At 57.2% G+C, this 22,304-nt stretch overlaps 2 protein-coding genes across 2 annotated transcripts in view; one reads left to right on the top strand and one right to left on the bottom strand.

Annotated features, from left to right (window-relative positions):
• Positions 1-1,694: 1,694 nt before the first annotated feature.
• On the bottom strand, positions 1,695-18,049 carry LOC141736694 (scavenger receptor cysteine-rich type 1 protein M130-like). Its single transcript, XM_074571252.1, has 7 exons — positions 17,938-18,049; positions 16,304-16,609; positions 15,750-15,842; positions 15,349-15,663; positions 14,677-14,991; positions 1,839-1,846; positions 1,695-1,751 (listed from the first exon to the last, which is right to left on the bottom strand). The coding sequence occupies exons 1-7, from the start codon at positions 18,047-18,049 to the stop codon at positions 1,695-1,697; spliced, it is 1,206 nt and encodes a 401-aa protein (XP_074427353.1).
• A 39-nt stretch (positions 18,050-18,088) lies between these two features.
• The window catches only part of LOC141736693 (olfactory receptor 14C36-like), a 34,821-nt gene continuing 30,605 nt past the window's right edge, over positions 18,089-22,304 (top strand). The window contains exon 1 of the mRNA XM_074571251.1: positions 18,089-18,305. Within this exon, the coding sequence (XP_074427352.1) occupies positions 18,089-18,305 (217 nt within the window). The remainder of the gene's footprint in view (positions 18,306-22,304) is intronic.

Genomic DNA, 22,304 nt, shown 5'->3' with positions numbered 1-22,304 from the left:
TCCCAGGGCTGGCCGCTTGGCGGGATAAAATACATCACGGCTTTACTCAGCATCAGCTCCACCTGCACAGTGCCTTTGCCTCCCTGTAATCACAGCCTCCAGTTGCCTGCTCGAACAAATCCATGGGGAGGCTTGGTCTGTCATGGCCCTCAGTGGGGACAATTAATGCTCCAAGACACTTTGGCGTTTGCTTCGGACTTGAATTCCTGCACAGGTTGTTCAAGCTCCTCTCAGTATCTGGCATTCCTGGGCTCAGCAGCAAATGCCCCATGGGGCTCGTTAAAGTGCAGAAAGCCCTAAGGAGCCACAGCTCTTGCATGATTTTCTTCAGGGCTTCAAGCCTGGTACAGCTCAGTGGAGAGGTCTCAGGAGTCTACTTAAAGTGGAAGGTTTCAAGAAGCACTTAATAAAAAGGTAATTTTTCATTTGGAAAGGGCTTTTCATTAGTCTTTTTCTTTTTCCAGAGGAAATGCTTGCAGCTTTCTCCAACTGATACTGAACCAGAGGGTCTCCTAAGGAGGACCGGAGAGGTAGCAACTGCCATCTCCTCGAGGTCCCCCACTGTATGGACAACTTGCCCCCCCACCTCCTCCTCCCCACCATTTCTCTCGGGGCTGCCTGGGACTTGCATTCTTTTCCTACATCAGACTTGTGCGCTGAGTCTGCAGCTGAATGTTCACAGCTCCCTTGCACCAATTCCTGCCCAATTCCCCCGCAGACTTGGCTGTAAATAGACAAGGGATTCTTATTAAATTTGAACAGCCAGAAGGACAAAATGATACCAATTAATTAAAGAAACCCAATGCATTCCTCCACTATATGCCAAGTCCAAGCCTCCAATAAGCTCCACCTTCCTCAAATTATTACCATAAAAGAAATACATTGGAGAGATTGATAGGAAATTCTAAATATACGCACAGTTAGTGAGTTGGCTAAAGAGAGAGTGTGGCAGATTAAGTAAACTGTGCCTTATTGTTGGCCAAATTTCCATCCCAGAGCCTTGTCACCAACTCATGTCTCGAGTCATGTCCCTGCCCATGTTACATTATGTGCTTGTTAAACAAAACTTTTCTTCTCCAGCAAACTCTAGCAAAACTCTTCCTTGGAGACAGTCTCTCCTCAAAGTCCCCTTGCAACCATACGGTGAATTGAGATGCAAGAATAAACTCATTACAGTTCCTTCACGTTAACAAGCTCCCAGGGGAAAGTCACACAGTGTGGAGGGCCCTGGAGGGAATAAAGAGCCTTGGAGTTTCAGCAGGGTCTGCTGAGGGCTGTGGGTGACAAAGCTGCTTCAGGAAATGGAAGCGTGCCTCCCTGGGGGCTAATTGGAGCAGAGAACCAGAGGCAGTGATTTCAGGGTGACACAGAAAGGAGGCAGAGACATCCTGTGTGCTGTAGCCCCCTGGATGTGCCCTGCCAAGCCAAGGGGCCCAGTGCTAATCCCCAGCTCATTGCAATGGGGATGCTTTTGGTCATCACCACATGAGCTTTCCCTCTGCTCACCACCAGGGCCCATACACGCTGAGTGCCTTCCACACTCTTGCCCCTCAGACTCGGCACGACGCAGCTCCCCCTAAGCCTTTGCCTGGACCCTAACCCTAATCCCTCACCTGCAGCTCTCATCTGTAGCCCTTCCCTGAACACTAACACCAAAGCTGAAACCCTCAACACATGCCTCACGCCTCAAGCTGTTAGAGCATGTCAAGAGATGGATCACCAACAATCATTGGAGGGCTGGAAGACCTCTCCTAGGAAGAGAAACTGAGAGAGTTGAAGTTGTTGAGCCTGGAAACAAAAAAGCACCAAGGAGACCTTCTTATATCCTTTCAGTTTACGGTGGAGGCTTATAAGAGAGAGAGAGAGAGATTTTACCAGGGCAAGTAATGACAGGAAAGGGGCAATGGCTTTAAACTGAAAGAGTGTAGATTTAGATTGGACATAGGGAAGAAATTTTTCACAATGAGGGTGGTGAGACACTGGAAAATGTTGCCCAGAGAAGTTGTGGATTCTCCATCTTTGGCGGTGTTCAGGGTCAGGTAGGGTGGGGCTTTGAACATCCTCATTGAGTCACAGATGTCCCTAAAAAACAGCGATTGGACCACATGACCTTTAAACATCCCTTCAAATCCATGGCATGCTGGGACACTATGAGAGCAGATGTGGCCACACCAGTGCTGAGTTGAGGGGGACAATAACTGCCCTGGTCTGGGTCGCCGCAGTCCTTCTAACACCACCCTATATGCAGCTGACCTTAATGGTGCTGAGCCTTTACCAGAGGCTCATATGGCATCCCTCAAAATGCCCAGGCTCCTCTCCTCAGACTCACTCCTCACCTGGTCCTCTCCCACTTTGCCCTTTCTCCTTCAAAAACTTGAGGAGGTTTCTGTTGGCCACATTCCCAGGTGTCTCAAGGTCCCTGTGCACTGAAGCTCCAGCACATCAGCATTTAAACTGCATGTGCAGATGGCTCATGCTGAGTGGTGGTTCCTCTAACAAGACAACTTGAGTAGCTGTAGGACAGCAGAGGTAAGAAAAGGGGTTACTAGTGTCATGGACATCATGAGGAAGGTGGAAAGTGCCACTGTCACCATCTCAGAAACACCAAGGGAAGGACCAACAAGGAAACGGTCAAAAAGAATTGGCTCTTTGTATGGGAGGAGATGAGGATGATCCAAGAGAAGAACTTGAGAGTGGAAGAAGAGTGGAAAAGGGAACAAAACGTTAATAGAATCATAGAATTGGCTTGGTTGGGAGGGACCTTTCAGATCACCTAGTCCAACCATCAACCTACCTCTGACAAAAGCCATCACTACACCATATCTCTAAGCACTATGTCTGCCCGTCTTATATTATTGTTCCATGGCCTTGCCTTGTGACGAATAGCAGATATGGGAACGAGATAGTAGTACGGAACAGATAAGCTGCCTACTTGCTTACTACGAAACAGATAAGCGGCCTACTCACTACCTGAGCCAACATTTCATCAAATTTTGATGAAATTTTGTCCTTTGTGCGAACATTACTCATTACAACGTACCAAAACACACCTCCATCCCAGAGGCTACCCACCCCCAAGGTGCGACCACTCCTCCTTGAGTACACCAATCATAATAAAAGAATTTATGACTAAAGTCACTCAAACTCCACTTTGAAAATAAAATAAATACTATAAAAATAGCCCGAGAGAGGGGGGATATCGGGGAAGACACCATCGCGAACAAGTCAGGAGAATTCCATCACTAACTTCCGGGACCAGTCGACTGGCTGAGCCTTTCTTCCCCGCCATAGGGACGCCTGTGGGTAAGACTTAGATCATACCGAGTGTTTCCTCGGGAAACTTAGAAATCTCTCCAGAGAATCTCTCTCCTACATTTATAGCCAGGCTGTATTGTATATAACTTCATTGTGCCTTTTCTGTATGTAACAATATCGTTATTTGCACATGCTTTGCAGACAGTGTATTTATCACCGTCAATCCTATATACCTGTTGTTTAAATAAACTGCACTGTTTCAGTAGCTGGTCGTTTCGCTTTCTCACTGAACGCAACCAAAGACTGGAGAATGGCCGTGCTAGTTCAGGAGCACGACTAGACTGAAGGTGCAGTCCACTATCGGTGTATCCAAATTGTAACAGTTTAATACATATTAAACGCGATTGGACTGATAGTGCTGGATTGGGCATCACTCCGAATTTAAACCCAGCCGCACCTGGTCCCCCACCTCGGTGAGGATTGTTAGAACACAAGGGGGTTTATCTTCTGCCAAAACCGCTTTGCCCCTTTTCATGCAACAGGAGGGACCTTTCAGATCGCCTAGTCCAGCCATCAACCTAACTCTGACAAAAACCATCACTAAACCATAGCTCTAAGCACTATGTCTGCCCATTTTTTAAATACCTCCAGAGGTGGTGCCTCAACCACTTTCTGGGCCGCCTGTTCCAATGCTTAATAACCGCTTCAGTTTAAAAATTTTTTCCAAATATCCTCAGCCTCCATTTCTCCAGGCTAAACAATCCCAGCTCCCTCAGCCACTCCTCATAAAATTTATCCTCGAAATCCCTCACCACCTCCTTAGCCCTTCTCTGGACCTGCTCCAGCACCTCAATGTCTTTCTTTGTGGTGAGGGGCCCAAAACTGGACACAGTACTCCAGGTGGGGCCTGACCAGTGCCGAGTACAGGGGGACAATCACTTCCCTACTCCTGCTCACCACACTGTTCCTGATACAGGCCAGGATGCTGTTGGCCTTCTTGGCCACATGGGCACACTGCTGGCTCATATTCAGCCGGCAGTCGACCAACACCCCCAGGTCCTTTCCTGCAGGGCAGCTCTCCAGCCACTCCTCCCCAGGCTTGTAACGCTGCATAGGGTTGGTGTGACCCAAGTGCAGGACCCGGCACTTGGCCTTCTTGAACCTCACACCATTGGCCTTGGACCATCAATCCAGCTTCTCCAGATCCCTCTGCAATGTCTTTCTAACCTTAAGGAGGTCGACACTCCCACCCAACTTGCTGTTGTCTGCAAACTTACTGAGGGTGCACTCGATCCCCTCGTCCAGATCATTGATAAAGATCTTAACGTGAACTGGCCCCAATACCGAGCCCTGGGGAACAAGCATCAGGGTGACCATCTGCACACAAATATTAACAGCTGACCAAATGGAGCTTGAGTCCAGGGGCAGCTGGAGAAACGCTGGGATTTGGCCAACAGAAATGTCTTGAAGTCTTTCAAGGAGAAGTGTCCAGTCCTGCATCCCGGGGAAGAATAACCCCAATGCAGCAGGACAGGCTGGGACCTGATGTGCTGAGCAGTGACCCTGCGGAGACGGGGCTGGGCACCCTGAGGGACGCCTCATGAGCCAGTGGTGCACGCTCACTATGAACAAGGCCGGCTGCCTACGGGGCTGCAGGAGGAGGAGCGTGTGCCCCCCAGGCAACTTGAGTCACCTTCCCCTTTGACTCAGCACTGCTGTGGCCCAACGCACACAGCTGTGTCCCAGTGTGCAGCTCCCCATTTTGGAGAAGTGGAGAGGACCTGGAGAGTGTCCAGAGGAAGTCTGCCACGATGGGCTTTAGGGCCCAGTGCACGTGTGCTTGGTGGAGAGGCTGAGGGACTTGGGCTTCTCTGGCCCAGGGGCAGGGAGGCTCAGGGCACTATTGGAATGGCCTGAACCTGGTTGAAGGGTTGTTTCAGAGACAATGGATCTTTTCTTTGGCGGAAAACAGCAGGAGAAAGAAATAATGCAACAAAGGGCAGCTTGGGAGGTGGAGACTGGACACCAGGAGAAAGAAATGCCACTGCAAGGGCAGTGCTGTGCTGCAACAGATCACCCAGAGGGAGTCGGGATCAGCCCAAGGCGTTGTGTTTCAGGTCATGAACAGCCAAGGACGATGGAGAGAGATGAGTAAAGGCAGTGAGATGCTGAGGGGAGAGCAAGACGGGGAAGCAGAGGGGATGTCTGCAGCCTGCAGGGGAAGAGGAGCAGATGTGGGACACCATAGCACAGCCAGGGGTGGAGACGATCAAGGGAGTTGGCAAGGCTGAAAGCCCCCAACAAGCCCCCAACAGTGCTTATGTCTTTCTCCTCTTGGCTGTGGCTGTTGTCTGTGCCACCAAGGCTACCAGAAGACACCTTATCCTTACAGCACTAGGGCCTTAGCGCCTCCTCTTCCCCACCCGGGAGCCGTCATTCTGTCTTTCTGCCCTTGGCATTGCACGTCCTCCCATCACAATGCCCCAGCAAGAGCCCTGAGCTGTGCTTGTGGGGCAGGATCTCCCTTCCCAGGGGCTGGAGGCCAGGGCTTGGCCCTTTGCCTTCCTCTCACACATTCAGCATTAGCCAGCGTCAGAGACACCTCTCCATTGCCTTTGCCTACCTGCCCTCACTGCCTCCAGTTTTCCCTCGAACGAGCCCCCAGGAGCCTTTGGCAGTAATGGCCCTCAGTGGGACCCATTAACGCTCCAAGAAACTTTAGAGTTTGCATCTGACGTTGACTTCTGGAGAAGTTTCATAAGCCTCCCCTGTGTCTGAGCATCATGGACTGAACACCAAAACCACCAGAGAGGGCATTAAAATGCCTTGGGCTGGTCCTGCTCAGTATAGAAATGGGGGTTGGCCGGGCGGCAGGAATCCATGTTCTCTGCTCGGGATGGGCATCGGGTGGTAAGCAATTGTACTGCATCACTCCTGGTTTCCTATATGCTTTTACAATGATTGTTAGTTTCTTTCCCGTTACTGGTCTATCAAACTGTCTCTATCTCAACCCATGAGATTTTTATTCCTTTTTCTCCCTCTTCTCCCTATCCCTCTGCAGTGAGTGTGGGGGGAGTGAGTGAAGAGCTGCGTGGTCTTTCCCACCCAACAAGGCTCACAGGTGAGCTGGCTCTGCTCATGTCACTGCAGCTTTAGGACAACCAGGAGTTTCCTTGAGGTTTTCCTGCAGGAATATGCTGAGCAGCTCCTCTGCGTTACAAGTGGATTACAGATGAGGTAACTAGTGAATGGCAGAAGCTGTAACCCCTTTCCCCATTCCCCGCTGCTGTGGAGCAGGGATGACTCCTTGGGAGCCCACAAGCAGAGCTCTGCTCCTCACGGCACACTTGGCCAGCAACAATGGGAGTTCCAAAAAAGGAAATGCAAAAAGTTCCTGGAAAAAAGACACAGGCAAAGTGTGTTTCCGGAGCTTGGGTTTGGAAGGGCAGGCGATGGGAAGAGATTTCCTCAGGGCTGTCCTGACTTGTGAGTGTGCTTTCCTCCTTTGGCAGTACCTCGGGAACAAAGGGATGCGATGTCCAACGGCAGCTCCATCACCCACTTCCTCCTCCTGGCATTCGCAGACACGCGGGAGCTGCAGCTCTTGCACTTCTGCCTCTTCCTGGGCATCTACCTGGCTGCCCTCCTGGGCAATGGCCTCATCATCACTGCCGTAGCCTGTGACCACCGCCTCCACACCCCCATGTACTTCTTCCTCCTCAACCTCGCCCTCCTCGACCTGGGCTGCATCTCCACCACTCTGCCCAAAGCCATGGCCAACTCCCTCTGGCACACCAGGGCCATCTCCTTCTCGGGATGTGTTGCACAGGTCTTCCTGTTTCTCACCTTGATGACAGCAGAGTTTTATCTTCTGACAGTCATGGCCTACGACCGCTACGTTGCCATCTGCAAACCCCTGCACTATGGGTCCCTCCTGGGCAGCAGAGCTTGTGTCCACATGGCAGCAGCTGCCTGGGGCAGTGGCTTTCTCCATGCTCTGCTGCACACAAACAATACATTTTCAATATCTCTCTGCCAAGGAAATGCTGTGGACCAGTTCTTCTGTGAAATCCCCCAGATCCTCAAGCTCTCCTGCTCACAATCAGACTACCTCAGGGAAGTTGGGCTTCTTTCTTTTAGTACCTTTTTTGCCTTTCTGTGTTTTGTTTTCATTGTGGTGTCCTATGTGTTGATCTTCATGGCTGTGCTGAGGATGCCCTCACAGCAGGGAAGACAGAAAGCCTTTTCCACGTGCCTCCCTCACCTGGCTGTGGTTTCCCTCTTTATCACCACTGGGGTGTTTTCCTACCTGAAGCCCCCCTCTGTCTCCTCTTCATTCCTGAATCTAGTCGTGTCATTTCTGTACTCGGTGTTGCCTCCAGCAGTGAACCCCCTCATCTACAGCATGAGGAACCAGGAGCTCAAGGATGCCCTGAGGAAACTGATTGGACATTTTTTCATCAGCCATAGACTGTGTACCTTCCTCTGCAAAGGATTCACAGCATCTGGTGTGACAAGCATTCACTATTCCTCCCCTCCTCCTTAACTTTTCACATCTCATCAGTGACGCAAAGCATTTGTGTAAATAAAGACTCAGTCCCTCTGTGTGTTCAAATAAAATACATGAACCAGCTAACACTTCCTTTTCTGAGACCCATCAGCAGCAGGGCTTAATAAATGGGAGATGAGAAGACCTTTCTGGCTGCAGCAGCCTGGGGCAGGCTGTCCCGGTGCCACTCTGTCACTGGGGCGGCAGGAGCTGCCTGAGGGTCCCCAGGGCCAGGGCTCTTGTGCTGGGCTGGGGAGAGGGGATGGCACAGAGGGGCTGCAGACCCCTCAGAACATCCTGGGGAGGAGGACACAGGGGCCCACTGACTGCCTTTGCCTTGTGCCCAAATGCCCCCCATCTCTGGGGCTGACCCTCCTCTGCCCCCCAGCAGCTGCGGTGCCCTTCAGAGGGGCTGTGGCTGTGGAGTGAGTGCCCAGAGCTCTGCAGCACCCTGGGGCAGGCTCTGCTGTTGGGCCAGCGCAGACTGGGCTGGGATGGAGAGAGGGCAGGGGAGGTGGCAGAGCTTGGAGGGAGGTGGGCTGGGCTGGAAAGTGCCCAGGAGGAAAAATCCTCGGAGTGCAGCTTGTACCGTGTGACCATGCGGGGTGAGGACTCACAGCAGAGTGTTTGTGGTGCAGAGCCAGGGCTTGTGGAATTGGTGTCCGTCTCCAGGGTTTGGTAGTGGTGGGGCTGAAGGCATGGGCCTCTGTGAGAAGAGACCAGGGGCTGCTTCCGTGCCAGACAGAGCTGGTTCCAGACAGCTCCAAAAGAAACCCACCGCTGGCCAAAACTGAGCCCATCAATGAGGATGGTGGAACCTCTGTGAGAGTGTATTTAAGAAAGGACACAAGGGCTCGAGTGGGAGAGGAGTGAGGGAAAACCAGTGTGAGAAAGAGCCCTGAAAACACCAGGGTGAGTGAAGGAGGGAGAGGAGGTGCTCCAGGTGCCAGAGCAGATGGTCTCCTGCAGCCTGTGGAGAATACCACAGTAGAGCAGGTATTTCCCTGCAGCCTAAGGAGAGGAGCACAGCGGAGGAGGTAATCCCTGCGCTTGGTGGAGGACCCAACACTGGAGAGGCTGGATATTTCCTGAAAGAATTTCAGCTTGAGGAGAGCCCATGCTGTAGCAGGTTTATCTCGAAAGACTGTAGCCTGTAAGAGGGACCCCATGGGAAAAGTGGTAGAAGGAAGGAGCAGCAGAGAGGAATTGGTATGGACTGCCCAGGACCCCCATTCCCATCGCCCTGCACTGCTCAGGGGGAAGGAGGGAGAGGAGTTGGGAAGGAAGCAGCAAAGTTCAGCAAGGGAAAAAAGGTGTGGGAGGAGGCTTTCCAGGTGATAAGGTCTTCCATCAGTCCTATGCTTCTTTGACCCTCAGCCTTTGCAGTTGCACATGCCTGGCCTGCCCACTTACCTTCACTCCTGTCCCCTTTGTACGAGGTCCCCACACATCTTGGCACGCCCAGCGTAACGTGGCCTCCACCAAAGCTGGAGCCCACCTGGCCTTGGAGGCAGGGAGGGGCCCGGTCCCCTCTGTCCGGGGCTGGGCACAGCTTTTCCCTGGGAACCTCCCTGAGGAGCACTCCTCATCTGTGTCAGCCTGGGGCCCGGCAGGGGTGGCCCGGGGACAAGGGCTGCTGGGGCAGGGCTGAAGGAGCTCAGCTGGGAGAGCGTTAGACTGAAGATCTAAAGGTGCCTGGTTCAGCCCTGGGCTTCAGCAGTGATTTTTCTCCCTCTGCTTTTTGCAGAGCCCGTCTGCCGCCTTCCAGCCTGCCCCAGCCCTGCTTGCTCCTTCACCTCTTGCCAGAGCACTGTCCCTGCCCTGGACCTGCACATCTGCGGCTTAGAAGGAGCCTTCCTCCAGCCCCACAAGTCCCCAGCCTCCCCCTGGGCAGGACTCTCCACTCAGGGCTGCTTTGGGGTGGTCTCCAGTTGTGCCTCCTTCCCTGCTCCACAGGATCGGGATGTGTCCTCTGCGGGGTCTCTGCACGACCCAATTCCTCTCCTCTTTGTCATGCTCAAGGGTGCAGAGTCTGTTCCCCTCCTCAGGTGCCTCCTGCACCTTGTCTTCAGTTCCCAGAGCAGAGGCCACTGGACCCATAGTCCCAGGGAGAGGCACTCCCTGGAGCTGCGGCCTGAATGGCAGCATCCTTCCCCCGGGGGGGTGTTGCAGTGAGACCTCTGATGTGCCCGGGACAGCTGACAAAGCCACGCTGAGGATCACCCACCGGAGTGCATGGCCATCGGTATTGTTTAGTCACACGCTGTCCTGAGCAGAATTTCTTGTCCCCCTTTGCCCCCCTGCTCCAATGACTGGTAACACACCAATATGCTCCTCTCTGGGCATCAGCCCCATGGAGATGGACACCTGCCCTTCACCCCACCTCCAGGGATGCTGCGGGGCAGAGGGGTGCAGGAGGAGGCCTGCTACATGGATGAGAGCGTGTGAGCTTTCTGCTCCCATGTTGCCCCATCGCACACCCTGGGGTGCCATCAGAGCCTGGGGGCACCTCACCCCAGGGAGGGCATGTCCCTCACCCTGTTGTACTTTTCCTCCTGTGCCACTGCGCACAGATGTGGCACACAGGGGGGTTGCCCTTGCCCTGGGGGGCAGAGGAGGCTCAGGAGTGTTCTCCTCTCCATTGGCCCTGGAGGGGGCCAGAGCGTGGGAGCAGCACCTGCAGCCAGAGCCTCCTTCTGCCCCATCGCTCTTCAGAGACGCTGGAGGCGCAGTGCTCTGCAGTGCAGCCCTGTGCCAGGATCAGGCCCCAGGGGAGAGGCCGTGCGGACTTCCCCCATCTCAGGAGGGCTCAAGTGCTGTTTGCTGCAGAGGGTCCCTGGGCACCCAGGGGACAACGGGGCTGTGCTTGTCACAGACCCCTCATGGGAGGAGAGTGTCTCCTGCTGGGAAGGCTCCAGAGGGTGTAGCTCAGTGGCAGAGCGCCCACTTTGCATGTGGGAGATCCTGGCTTCCATCCCCGGCATCTCCAAGGGGGTTCTTCCCTGAATGCCCAGCCTCTGGGAAAGGCTGGAGCTGGAGCCTCTGGTCCTCTGCAGGCACTGTGGGCCTGCCCTGCCCAGCCAGGGTCTGGCTGTGGGGTGAGGAGGGCTGTGTGCGCTGCCTCCTTGGAGCCCCCTCTCAGGAGAGAGGCGGGCAGCTGTGCTGGACCTGAGCTCAGCTCACTGCCCTGCACCACACACCCACCTGAGACATGCCCCTTCCCCACCGCCATGTCTTTGGGCTCCGGTTTCCTCCAGCCACCCTCGGGGAGACACTAAAGCACCTGGGCAGGCAAGCACAGCTCTGGCTCAAAGGCTTTTAATAAGACCCAATATGGGGGCTCCTGTGTAAAAACAGGGGAATCAAAATCGAGGAAACCCCTGGCAGTTTCTGCTGCCCATGGGAAAAGGGAGAGGGTTCCCTGGTGCTCACGGCTCTCCCAGCTGCACAGACCTCTCCTCCCTCCTGGCTGCCCCCAGCTGCACTGCAGGGACGGGCTCTCCTGGCCCGGGGCTCAGGGACCGTTGTGCACTGAGCTCCGGTGTCACAGCCTCTGTGTCCTCAGGGGGATGTGCCACAGACACCTCTTCAGCATCGTCATAGCCCATGCTCTTTGGGGACAGGGACCAGCCATCCCCCTCAGCTCCGGGGGCACCAGCACCTCTCTGGGAGAGCAGGTTTGGCCCTGCAAGCAGCAAGGCAGGCCATTGCATGTTCACCCCATGGGGTGCCTCTCCTGGGCTGTACATCACCTTCCTCCCTTCTCCTCACCAGTCCTGAGACGTTCAGCTCCCTCTCCCACCCATGGAGCCCCCAGGGAAAAACTCCTGGGGCAGGTTCCCCCACCCAAGCACATTGGGCTCTCAATGTGACAGCGAATCATTCAACGCCAGGGATGCCACCCCAGGAACCAGCAGCACTTTCTTTCCCTCTCACCTCCAGGGGTATCCGTGGGTCCAGATCCTTCCTCTGCCACCCTGGGCTTTTCCCAGTCTTCCTGCCCAGGGGAAGGATCCTCCCCAGGGTCAGAAACCTCCCTGGCATCATCATAGCCATCAGCTGGGTCACCTCCAGGCAGGACAGGGACCTCTGAAAGGAGAGGAGAGCTGGTGACAGTGAGAAGATGCGTTCTGCAGAGCAGAGGATGGGAGGATGCGCAGGGACGTGGGGCTCCGACATCGGTGTTTGCAGCCCCACAGGAGATCCCGCCCGACCTCCCAGCTCCGAGGGTGACGCTCAGTGACACTGCTGTCCATCACATGTCTGCAGGGAGGAGACATCCACCCCTTCCTGCCCCCCATTACCTGGTGCTGGCCATGGACCATCCTCCTCCTCGCTGTCCCCGGGGTAGGGCTGCAGCTTGCTCAGGGACCCCTCTGAATAGGAGCCTGGAGAGAGGCCCAGCGGGTGTGAGGGGAGTGCGCTCTGCTGACCCAGCTTGCGCTCAGTGCTGCTGGGGACGTGGGACCCACAGAGCCACGGCTGCATGGGGACGAGGGCTCAGGACTCACCCTGCTGCCCTGGGACAAAGCCCATCTCCAAGGGCCTGCCAGAGCTGCCCTGGGACAGCCCCTTCCCTCACCCCTCAGGTGTCCCCCAGGGTGCAGGGGCAGGCAGAGAGGGGCTGTCCCCAAATGGGACGCGCAGAGCAGGTGGGGAGAAAGCTTCTCTCCTGGGCCCAGGACATGGGTGCTCCCCACACAGATCCAACAGCCCCACAACCGCACAAACCATGGGTTAGGGGGCTGCAGGGGTCAACCCTGGGTGGCAGCCAGGGGAAAGAGCACTGTAGATGTGTCCTCAACGAGGGACGCACACCAACCTGAGCCGCTGAACCTTGCCTGCTTCTGCCATGCTGGGCTGGAACCGATCTCCTCGTACACGGCCTCAGGGAAGGGCTCCTGAGCTCTCTCAGAGCCTGTGGACAGAGGCAGGGCTGGCCCAGGGATGGTCAGAGAGGGGATGGGATCCCGCAGAGAGCACACTCTCTTGTCCCCCCAGCTCTGCCTCTCCCACTCACTGACACCCCACGGCACCCCTGGCCTTGCCAGCAGGCATCTTCCCCTGGGAAGGGACCCACCTCTGCGCCCAGCCCTGGCGCTTCGCACTTGCCCGGCCAGGAGGGCCAGGAGCAGGCAGAGAAGGGCTCCCAGGATGATGCACATGATGACGGGCAAGGAGACTCTCCCGCTGCCGGTCAGATGGCCCCGCGTGGGATCTGCATGGCAGGAACACAGAAAGGGCAGCACCAGGCCTGGGAGAGGTGAGGGGCCGGCACACCCCAGTCCTGACCCCCATTACGTACCGGGTTTCAGGGGATGAGGGATGGGGAAGCTCCCACTTGACTGGGTGAATGACAGCCCTCCCCAGCCTCCCGCCCCACCGCTACCCCGGTGCCTCCTCCTGGGAGTTTCACAGCCCAGCAAGGAGCCCCTTCCCTCTGGCTGTGGGTCACAGCCTGGCCCCAAGAAGACCCAGCGCTGGTGGGGAGGACGGGTTACCTGCTGGAGGGGTTGGTGCTGCCGTCCTGGGTGCATCTGCAGAGGAGGAGAAGGAGAGCTGGGCTGAGCAGGTGGGGGTGCAGGTACCAGGGAGCCTCCTCTCTGACACCCCGTGTGTGTGTGTGTGCGCACATGTACATGTGCAGACATCCCTGCCACATCCCACCCAAATCGCCCCTCCTGCACGACTGATGAGCATGGCCAGGAAGGAGCGCAGGGTCCAGAGCAGGGACAGAGCCGGCAGCCCAGGAGATGCCCCTGGGGGCTGCAGGGCCCTGCGGGCATAAGCTGGAGGACACCCAGCCCCACAGAAGCTGCTGCCCACTTGTCAAAAGGCTCTCCTGCTCTGCAGGGATGGCCTTGCTCTCAGGAGCTCTGGAGCCATGATGGCAGCCAATGGGGAAAAGGGCTCCCTGTGAGGTGTCGCAGCCCTGCCGCTCACCTGAGCAGATCACGGCCGCATCCTCCTTATGGCGGCAGGCACCGCTGTCCCCAGGCCGGGCCCAGCAGTCCTGCAGAGCTGGCTCTGTCCCCCGGCACTCCACCTGCTCCAGCCAGATGGGGCCGCTCCCCTCCCCAAATGCAGCCTCGGCCAGGGCAGACACCGCAGGGCCACAGCCCAGCTGCCTGCATGCCACCTCGGCATCCCGCATGTCCCAAGAGTCATCACACACCGTCCCCCAGGAGCCGCGGTGCCACACCTCCACTCGGCCGGAGCACCCCTTCTCCCCTCCCACGGCACGAATCTTCTCCCTGTCTGGAGAAGGCAGAGAGCTCCCAGGGCCGCGGGACAGCAGGCAGAGCCCTGCCAGGCGAGAGGGGCATGCAGAGGAGCAGCTACCTGTGCAGCTCGGGGTGCTGGGGCACGCAGCCATTGGGGCCGGGGGCGTTTCTGGCTGACTCCCTGCAGAGGGAAACGCTGTGGTGAAGGGGCTGCTGCAGGGGGGCGTGCAGCAGAGAGTGGGGCTCAGCTCAGCTCGTGCCACCCACCCATGGCAGCAGCTGAACCCCGGTCCTTCGGGGGACACACACTCGGCAACGTGGGGGACCCTGACTGCTCAGCCCCAAAGGGACCCTGGGTCACAGAGCAGCAGGAGGGTGTCCATGGAAGGGACACTCCTCAGAGCCCTGGCTGTTCCCTTCTGGGACCTTGCCTCGAGAAACCTCTGCCTCAACCAGGCGAAGCTGGGAGCCCGGCTGGCAACCGCTGGTGAATGTGTGGGGCTCCAGGAGAGGAAGTCCCATTTTTGGTACCAGCAGCAGCAGCGTCTGGCTTGGAAACGAAAGGCCCCTGCAGGCCCAGGAATTTGACCATGCCCAGCCAGGAGCAGGAACGCAGGGGATGCTGGTGCCCGGCTAGCTCAGAATTACCCTTGCAGGTGATGTGGGTCTCATCTCGCAGGTCGTCGCATGACTGTGGGTGCCAGGGAGCGGAGGGACACTGCCAGAAGGAGCTGTTTCTCTCCCCACACTCCACACGATCCAGCCAGGCCGTGCCAGACAGCCTGCCGTAGGGCCGTTGTGTTTCCAGGGACCCTCTGTCCCCGCAGCCCAGCTCCTTGCATGCCAGCGACACAGTTTCAGGAGTCATGGAGTTGGAGCAAACGCTCCCCCACGTCCCATTGTAGAAAACCTGCAGGCGCCCGGAGCAGTTGGTGCCCTTCTCCAGCCTCAGGGCCATGAACTCTGGGAGGAAAGGCAGCGAGGGGGAACAGGCTGGGCTGGGGCTGGGGGAGCAGGGACACCCCTGCACCCGCCAGGCCCTCAGACAGGCAAAGGCACGTCCAGCAAGTCCCCCTTGCACCCACGGACAGAGAAATGTCCCTGATGGACAGACACCCCTGCCCTCCCTGCGGACCGTCAGGGACAGCAGAGCTCCCCAGGGACCCCCGGTGGGACTGAGGGCACCTGTGCATGGGTGTCCCCACGATGGCCTTTGTCAGGGGCTCAGAGCTGGCCAGGAACAGCCTCGGCCGTGTCCGGCTCTCCCCTCGTCCCGGCCTGCCTGGGCACTGGGCTCCCACCACAGCTCCCGGCACACACCTGAGCAGACGACTCCTGCGTCCTCTTTGTGCCCGCAGTCGTGCTGCCCCCAGGACCCTGCCGGGCAGTCCCAGAGAGCAGCTTCGGCCCCGGAGCAGTTCACGCTCTCCAGCCAGATCTGAGCGGAGCCTTCCCCGAACCGAGCGGAGCCAACCGCCTCCAGTGCCCCTCCGCAGCCCAGCTGGTGGCAAACGACGGCAGCATCAGACAGGTCCCAGCCGTCATCGCAGACGCTCCCCCAGCTGCCCTGGTAGTAGATCTCCACTCTCCCAGCGCAGCGCCCAGGCCCGTTCACCAGCCGCACCTGACGGCTCCCTGTAGCAGGAGGAAACCCCGGCTGCCGTCAAGGGCCGGCTGCCCACCCAGCCCAGAGCCTGGGGGGGCCGTGCAGCACCACTCACCCCAGCAAACGACCCCCACGTCCTCGGCAATCCCTGCTTCCAGCGCACTCTCAGGCAGAGGGGTGTTGCAGAGGGTCAGGTTGGCCTCGTGCCCTGCACACCGCACCCCGCGCAGCCCCACGGGACCCGTCCCTCTCTGAGCCTTTGGGGGGTTGTAGGCTGCCTCTGCCTCTCCGCACTGCAGCTGCCGGCACACCACGCTGGCCTCCTGCACATCCCACTGCTCATCCAGGACTCTGCCCCACGTCCCGTGCTGGAAGATCTCCACTCGCCCGTCGCACGGGCTTCCTCCACCCACCAGCCGCAGGGATGCGAAGCGAGCTGGGCCTGGGGAGAGCAGCCATGCCCCAGCCCTTGGCGGCATCGGGGAGCCCGGCAGCCTGCTGCACGTCTCCAGGCTCTGGCACCCTTGCAGGAGGGCCTTGGAGCTCGCCTGCCTGCTGCCAGCCCTCTGTGGGGAGCTTCTGAGCCAGAGCCTTGCACTGCCACAGGGTCCCCTGCTTTGGGAGCATTTAAGAGGAAAACAGAGTAACCGAGTGTTTTCCTGCACTCACCTGAGCATATGACAGCAGCGTCGTTCTCATGGGAGCACAGCGAGGCCCCCAGGGCAGTCACTGGGCACTCTCCCAGGTGGGCTTCAGTCCCGTCACAGTGGAAGGAGTCTCTCCAGACAGGGCCGCTTCCTCTCCCAAAATGCCCTCCTTTAGGAATGGACTCAGCAAACCCGCAGTTGAGGTGACGGCAGAGAACGTGGGCGTCCAAGAGGTCCCAGCGGGAGGCACAGAGGGTGCCCCAGGTCCCCTGCACATGGACCTCCACCCTCCCCTCACACGCCGTGCTGCCGTTCACCAGCCTGAACCCTGTGAACTCGGGACAGAGAAGGATGAGACAGGGCAGACTTGTGCTTTTGCTGCCTTGGGTGGTGGAGTAGAGGCCAAATGGACACCCTGCCTTTCTCCTCCTTCTGCACCATTTTAGGGCTGCAGACAAACATTCAAGGTCAGGTTTAACGGGGCTCTGAGCAACCTGATCTAGTTGAAGAGGTCCCTGCTGGTTGCAGGCAAGTTGGACTAGATGACATTGAAAGGTCCCTTCCAACCCAAACCATTCTATGGTTCTGTGATCACCCCTTGTGTCCTCACACCCAGCACAGCACAGTCCTGTCCCTGCTCCCCCATCATCGGCACACCCGCGGTGGTAACACCCTGCCCTGAGTCCTTACGTGTGCAGGTGACACCGGCAGCATTCGCGTGGGTGCAGGGCTGGTCCCTGGGGGACCCCGTGGGGCAGGAGCTGAGAAGGGATTCATTCCCCACACACTGCAGCTCTCTGTCCCACATGGGACCAGCCCCTTCTCCAAAGTGAGCTGCCCCAGGGACAGACAGGGCTGTGCCACACTGCAACTCTCTGTAGACCACGTCGGCAGCTTTGGGACCAAAGTCGGAGTCACAGACAGTTTTCCACTCATTCCTATCACGGATCTCCACTCGTCCTGAGCAGGGGTTGTTCCCTCCAACCAGCCGGACAAATCCTGGAGTAACCAAAGAACCCTGTGAGTTCCCACAGCCCTCTGGCAGTTACATACCCATGTCCCACCTGGCCTGCAAGGTGGCCACAGGCAAAGAGACCCATGACCCTCCCAGCAGCTCCCAATGGGTGCTGATGGCACAGATATACCAGGGACACCCTGCTCCTCTGCCCAAGGACAGGGCTTTTTCCCTTGGAGCGGCCCCTTTGCTTTGGTTGAGGGACTTGTGTCTGCCAGGAGGCACAACCCAAAAGCCGCTGGCCACTCTGCACCCTTCTCTGGGGCCGTGGGTGGCCGCCTGAGCAGCTCTCGGTGCCTCTGGCACAGGGGAACCTGGCCCTCAGCAATGCCAGACAGGTGCTGGCTGAATTGGAGAAGAAAGATGAGAACCAACAAAAAATGCGGGCATTGAGGGGGATTCATCTCCCAGCCCCAGGCACCAACTGAGGGTGGGATGAACCATCTTGGGGCCCAGCAGTGGGTGGAACCCCACTGGTCTTTCCTCAGGGACCAGGGACACCAGCAATGACAGTCCCAGCTTGGCAGCATGACCAGCAACACAGGACCCTGCCCTGGCAGCCGTTCATTGCTCCCTGAGGGCACAGCCAGGTCCCTTCTCCTGACCCAGTCCCAAAGGTGGGGAAGAGATTGGCTCCTTACCTGAGCATGTCACTCCAGCATCCTCATCATGACCACAGTAGCTTTGACCCCATCCATTGTGTCTACAGTCAGACAGGGCCGACTCTGTGCCGTGACACTCAACATCATCCATCCAAATGGGGCCAGATCCTGGCCCAAAGTGTGCTTCAGCATGAGCTTTGACAGCGGACCCACAGCCCAGCTGCTTACAAACCACTGCAGCATCATTCGTGTCCCAGGAGTCATCACACACGGTCCCCCACTGGCCCTGGTGTTTTACCTCCACTCTCCCAGCACAGCGTCCGCCGCCATTCTCCAGCCTCACCTCCGCAGCCCCTTCAACCACCGAGATGGGACTGGTCAGGAGAGCACCGAGTCCCAGAGTGCAGGTCTGGGGTACCCCCTGCCTGTCACAGGCACCAGGATGGGAGCCCTCTCCTCTCCAGGCTCTCCCTGGGGATGTGTGGGCGTCCCCCCACTCCCCATGGGCTGTGCAGGCTGGGGGTGCTAACTCCAGACCCGCTGGGCCATTTTCTGTCCCACAGCCCTCAGCACCTCCTCCCACCTCAAAGGGCCCCTGCCCATGCCCACCCAAAACCTGTATCGCCAGGCCGTGCGCAGGGCACCTGCTCCTCCCCAGCCCAGCACCCCTTAACAGCATCATGGAGACACCCTCTCCCACCCAGATGGACACAGGCAAAGGCACAGGGTCCATAGACCTGAGCTCCTTCTGACCCTCATCTCAGCGGCACTTGGAAAGAAACCCTCTTCCCAAAGGGCTCTTGATGACCCCACTGGTACCCGATGGCCCTGGGCTTTGGAAAAAGGGAGCCGGCACTTACCTCTGCAGAGCTGCACCCAGAGGAGCAGCCACAGCACCCGAGGGGACAGGAGTCCCTCCATTCCCATCCTGAGCCTCCTGCCCTGCTGGCACAGCCCTGCTCTTCCCCACTCCCTGTCACAGCTCCTGGGGACTCACGGGGACGTCGATGATGGGAGGGTGATATATCTCTGCAGATGCCGACCCAGCTGCGGAAGGAGCCAATCGAAGCAGCAGCACCTTTTTAGATGTTATCGGGAGCTATCTTCCCTCTGACACAGCCCAGCCCACCAATGAACTTCTCCAGCGCCGTTCATGACCATATATGAGGGATATATATGTCCCGCTGCCGGTGTCATGGTCGCTGTGGTGGCGGATCATCATGGGACAAGCTGGGTGTGCCGGGGAATTTAGTTAGTCACCCCTTGCACCCTGCTGTGGGCCTGGAAGCACTGAGCATCTCCTGCACTGGGCTCATCCAAGAAGCCATGAGGCAAGTGTCCAGCTGCCCCCAAGCTGCGGTGACCATGGAGCGGGGACTGCACCAGGGTCTGTGTCAGGATGGGGAGGAAACAGCCCCTGCCCCTGCCACGGACCTCACTGTGCTGGGAGCAGCATCTGGGAGAGGTCTTCATCCAGGGCAAGGGCTCCATCCCAGGAGTGTTGGCTTGTCCGTCCCTCCCTGCAGACCCCCACACTGAGTCCCTCGCAGGAGCCGCAGCTGGATCATGTCCCTGCCCTGGCAGCAGACAGGAAGCCCGGAGACTCAGACGTGTCCCTGACTCTCAGTGTGTCACCCAGGGGTCGTTATTCCCCACGGGTGGAGCGGGAGCTGGAGCCTGCAGGTGCACAAACCACAGCCCACGTGGCCTTGCCGCGTTCCCCCCGCTCCCCCCGCAGCGCCCGGGCAGGAAGTCTGTGGTTTCCTCCTGGCGCCATGCCCAGGCACATCCCTGGGATGCCCCCGAGCCACCCCCACCGCGACTGCTCCAGCCAGGGCCGCAGGGGCTGCTCCTTCGGCCTCGCAGACACGGGGACGGGCAGCTCCCAGCCCCCGTCATGCCCCTGTCATGCACACGGCCGCTCTGCACCGAGCCCCACGGGCACGGCGTGACATCGGTGACGTGACCTCACACCCTTCCTACTGCCAAAGCTGTGTGTTCGTGGGTTATACTGACGGTGACCTCACACTCTCCTACTTCTGCTGCCGTGTGCTCATGAGTGGTACCGACAGTGACCTCACGTCCCTCCTGCTGCCACCACCGTGTGCTCAGGGGTTACAGTGACCATGACCTCACACCCTCCTGCTGCTGCTGCTGCGTGCTCAGGAGTCCCGCTGTCACACGTGTGTGTGTGTGTTGTGTACAGGCTTCTGATGACGATGGTTCTTCCAAAAACCCATATTGGGGTGGGGTCCAAATGCTATTTTAGTGGCATCATCTACTCAGGCACCCGTGACACCACCCATGTTCCTGCTCCTGCCCTACCAGGTACGCGGCCAGCAGTGACTTCACCAGCTCCTACACAACCCATGGGCCTCTTCCTGGCCTGTCAGCTGAGCGGTCACAGGTGACCTTGCAAACACCTACACAAGATGGGGGCTTAGTCCTGGCCTACCAGCTTCTCAGGCACCTGGGACCTTGTCCTGGTTCCGGCGGGGATAGGGTTAATTTTTCCTGGTATTCCATGCCATGTGAGCCATGCCCACCCTGAGCTGCCGGGGGAGGGGGCAGGAAGTCGCCGCTGGGAGCGGGCTGGGGCATCCCGGGTCCGGTCGGGGAGCGGCGGGGAGCGGCGGTCCCGTAATCGTGTTCGTATATTCCCATATCCGTGTTATTGTTGTTGTTTGCCTGTTCCCTTTGCTGTTCTGTTAAACTGCCTTTGTCTCAACCCAAGAGTCTTGCCTTTTCATACGATTCTTCCTGTATTAGGAAGGCGCGAGCGAGCGGCACGTGGTTCTTTGTTGCCGTCTGAGGCTAAACCACGACAGTCCTTTTTGGCGCCCAACGTGGGGCTCGGAGGGTTGAGATAACGACAGAATTCAACTAGAACGTGGAAAAACGGTTTTGTTTTTTTTGTATGCATTTATTTTATTAGGTAAATAGTCACTGGTCATCATGTTGCTCGGTTTGTTCTCATGTCTGTGTTATATAAATTCCTATATGGCTTATGTACTCCCTGCGATGCTGTTTACCATGTCTGGAAGAGGGATGAGGATTATCATTCTGCTGTCCTGTGCGATATCTGTTTATGATATGATAACATCACTGTTCAGACAGCTATTTTGGGGTGTTTATGTGGTGTTGCTGTCCTGTCCGTACATTGGACACCGTCTCTCAGAATTTATTAATAATTACACCCAGTCTGTGGGGGAAACAGGGGGGGACACTTTCCCCAGCTCTTTTGACTCCCTTTTCTCCTTCGGGTCAGGTATGACAACTTTTGAGAATTTTGAATATCCTTGGGATACTCAAAACAGCGTGTTCCTAGTGTTATGTCTCCTGAATACGTTCCAGGTCTTGTTTAGGGTTAAGCGACTATTTAAGACTACCACCCAGAGATCTGCTCCGAGGCTGGATAGTCAGGGGTGGCATGGCATGTGGGAGAGCATGGGCAGGTACCTAGAGAACTACTCACCTCCAATGGTCTGGGACTTCACCCCTGAACATAGAATCATAGAATCATAGAATCATAGAATTGTTGAGGTTGGAAGGGACCTTTAAGATCATCGAGTCCAACCTTTAGCCTACCCTGACAAGAGCCACTTCTAAACCATGTCCCTCAGTGCCCCATCTACCCTTTTTTTAAACACCTCCAGGGATGGTGAATCCACCACCTCCCTGGGCAGCCTATTCCAATGTTTAATAACCCTTTCAGTGAAAAAATGTCTCCTAATATCTAATCTAAACCTCCCCTGACGTAACTTGAACCCGTTTCCCCTCGTCCTATCACTTGTCACCAGAGAGAAGAGGTCAGCCCCCATCTCTCTACAACCTCCTTTCAGGTAGTTGTAGAGGGTGATAAGGTCTCCCCTCAGCCTCCTCTTCTCCAGGCTAAACAACCCCAGCTCCCTCAGTCGTTAACAATTACAGGACCCTGATAAAGTGGTAGAATATTTAAAGGGAAAATGCTGTGGCTATTCTAGAGAGGCACAACTCACTGCATTGTGCTGGGCCCTGGCCAGTATCTACCAGGCACTGCTCAGAATTATGCAGCACCCTCAGGGGGAAGAGATGGAAACCAGACCAGCAGCCACTGCGGCTACTGCAACCCCTGCGACAGACACTGCGGCTACTGCAACCCCTGTGACGGACACTGCGGCTACTGCAACCCCTGCGGCAGCCACTGTAGCTACTGCAATCCCTGCGACAGACACTGCGGCTACTGCAACCCCTGTGGCAGCCACTGCAGTTACTCCAACCCCTGTGGCAGCCACTGCAGTTACTCCAACCCCCATAGCAGCCACTGCCACTGAACCAGGGAACCAACCCATGCCGGTATCAGTTGCCCCCATACAGAAGAAGAAGTACACAAAGAAATCAGTTCGCTTAGTAAGAGATGATGATGA

The sequence above is a fragment of the Larus michahellis genome (assembly GCF_964199755.1).
Source record: "Larus michahellis chromosome W unlocalized genomic scaffold, bLarMic1.1 SUPER_W_unloc_1, whole genome shotgun sequence".
Classification (NCBI taxonomy): Eukaryota; Metazoa; Chordata; class Aves; order Charadriiformes; family Laridae; genus Larus; species Larus michahellis.
The sequence above is the reverse complement of the archived record's forward strand: the minus strand, read 5'-3'. Positions and strand labels throughout refer to the sequence as shown.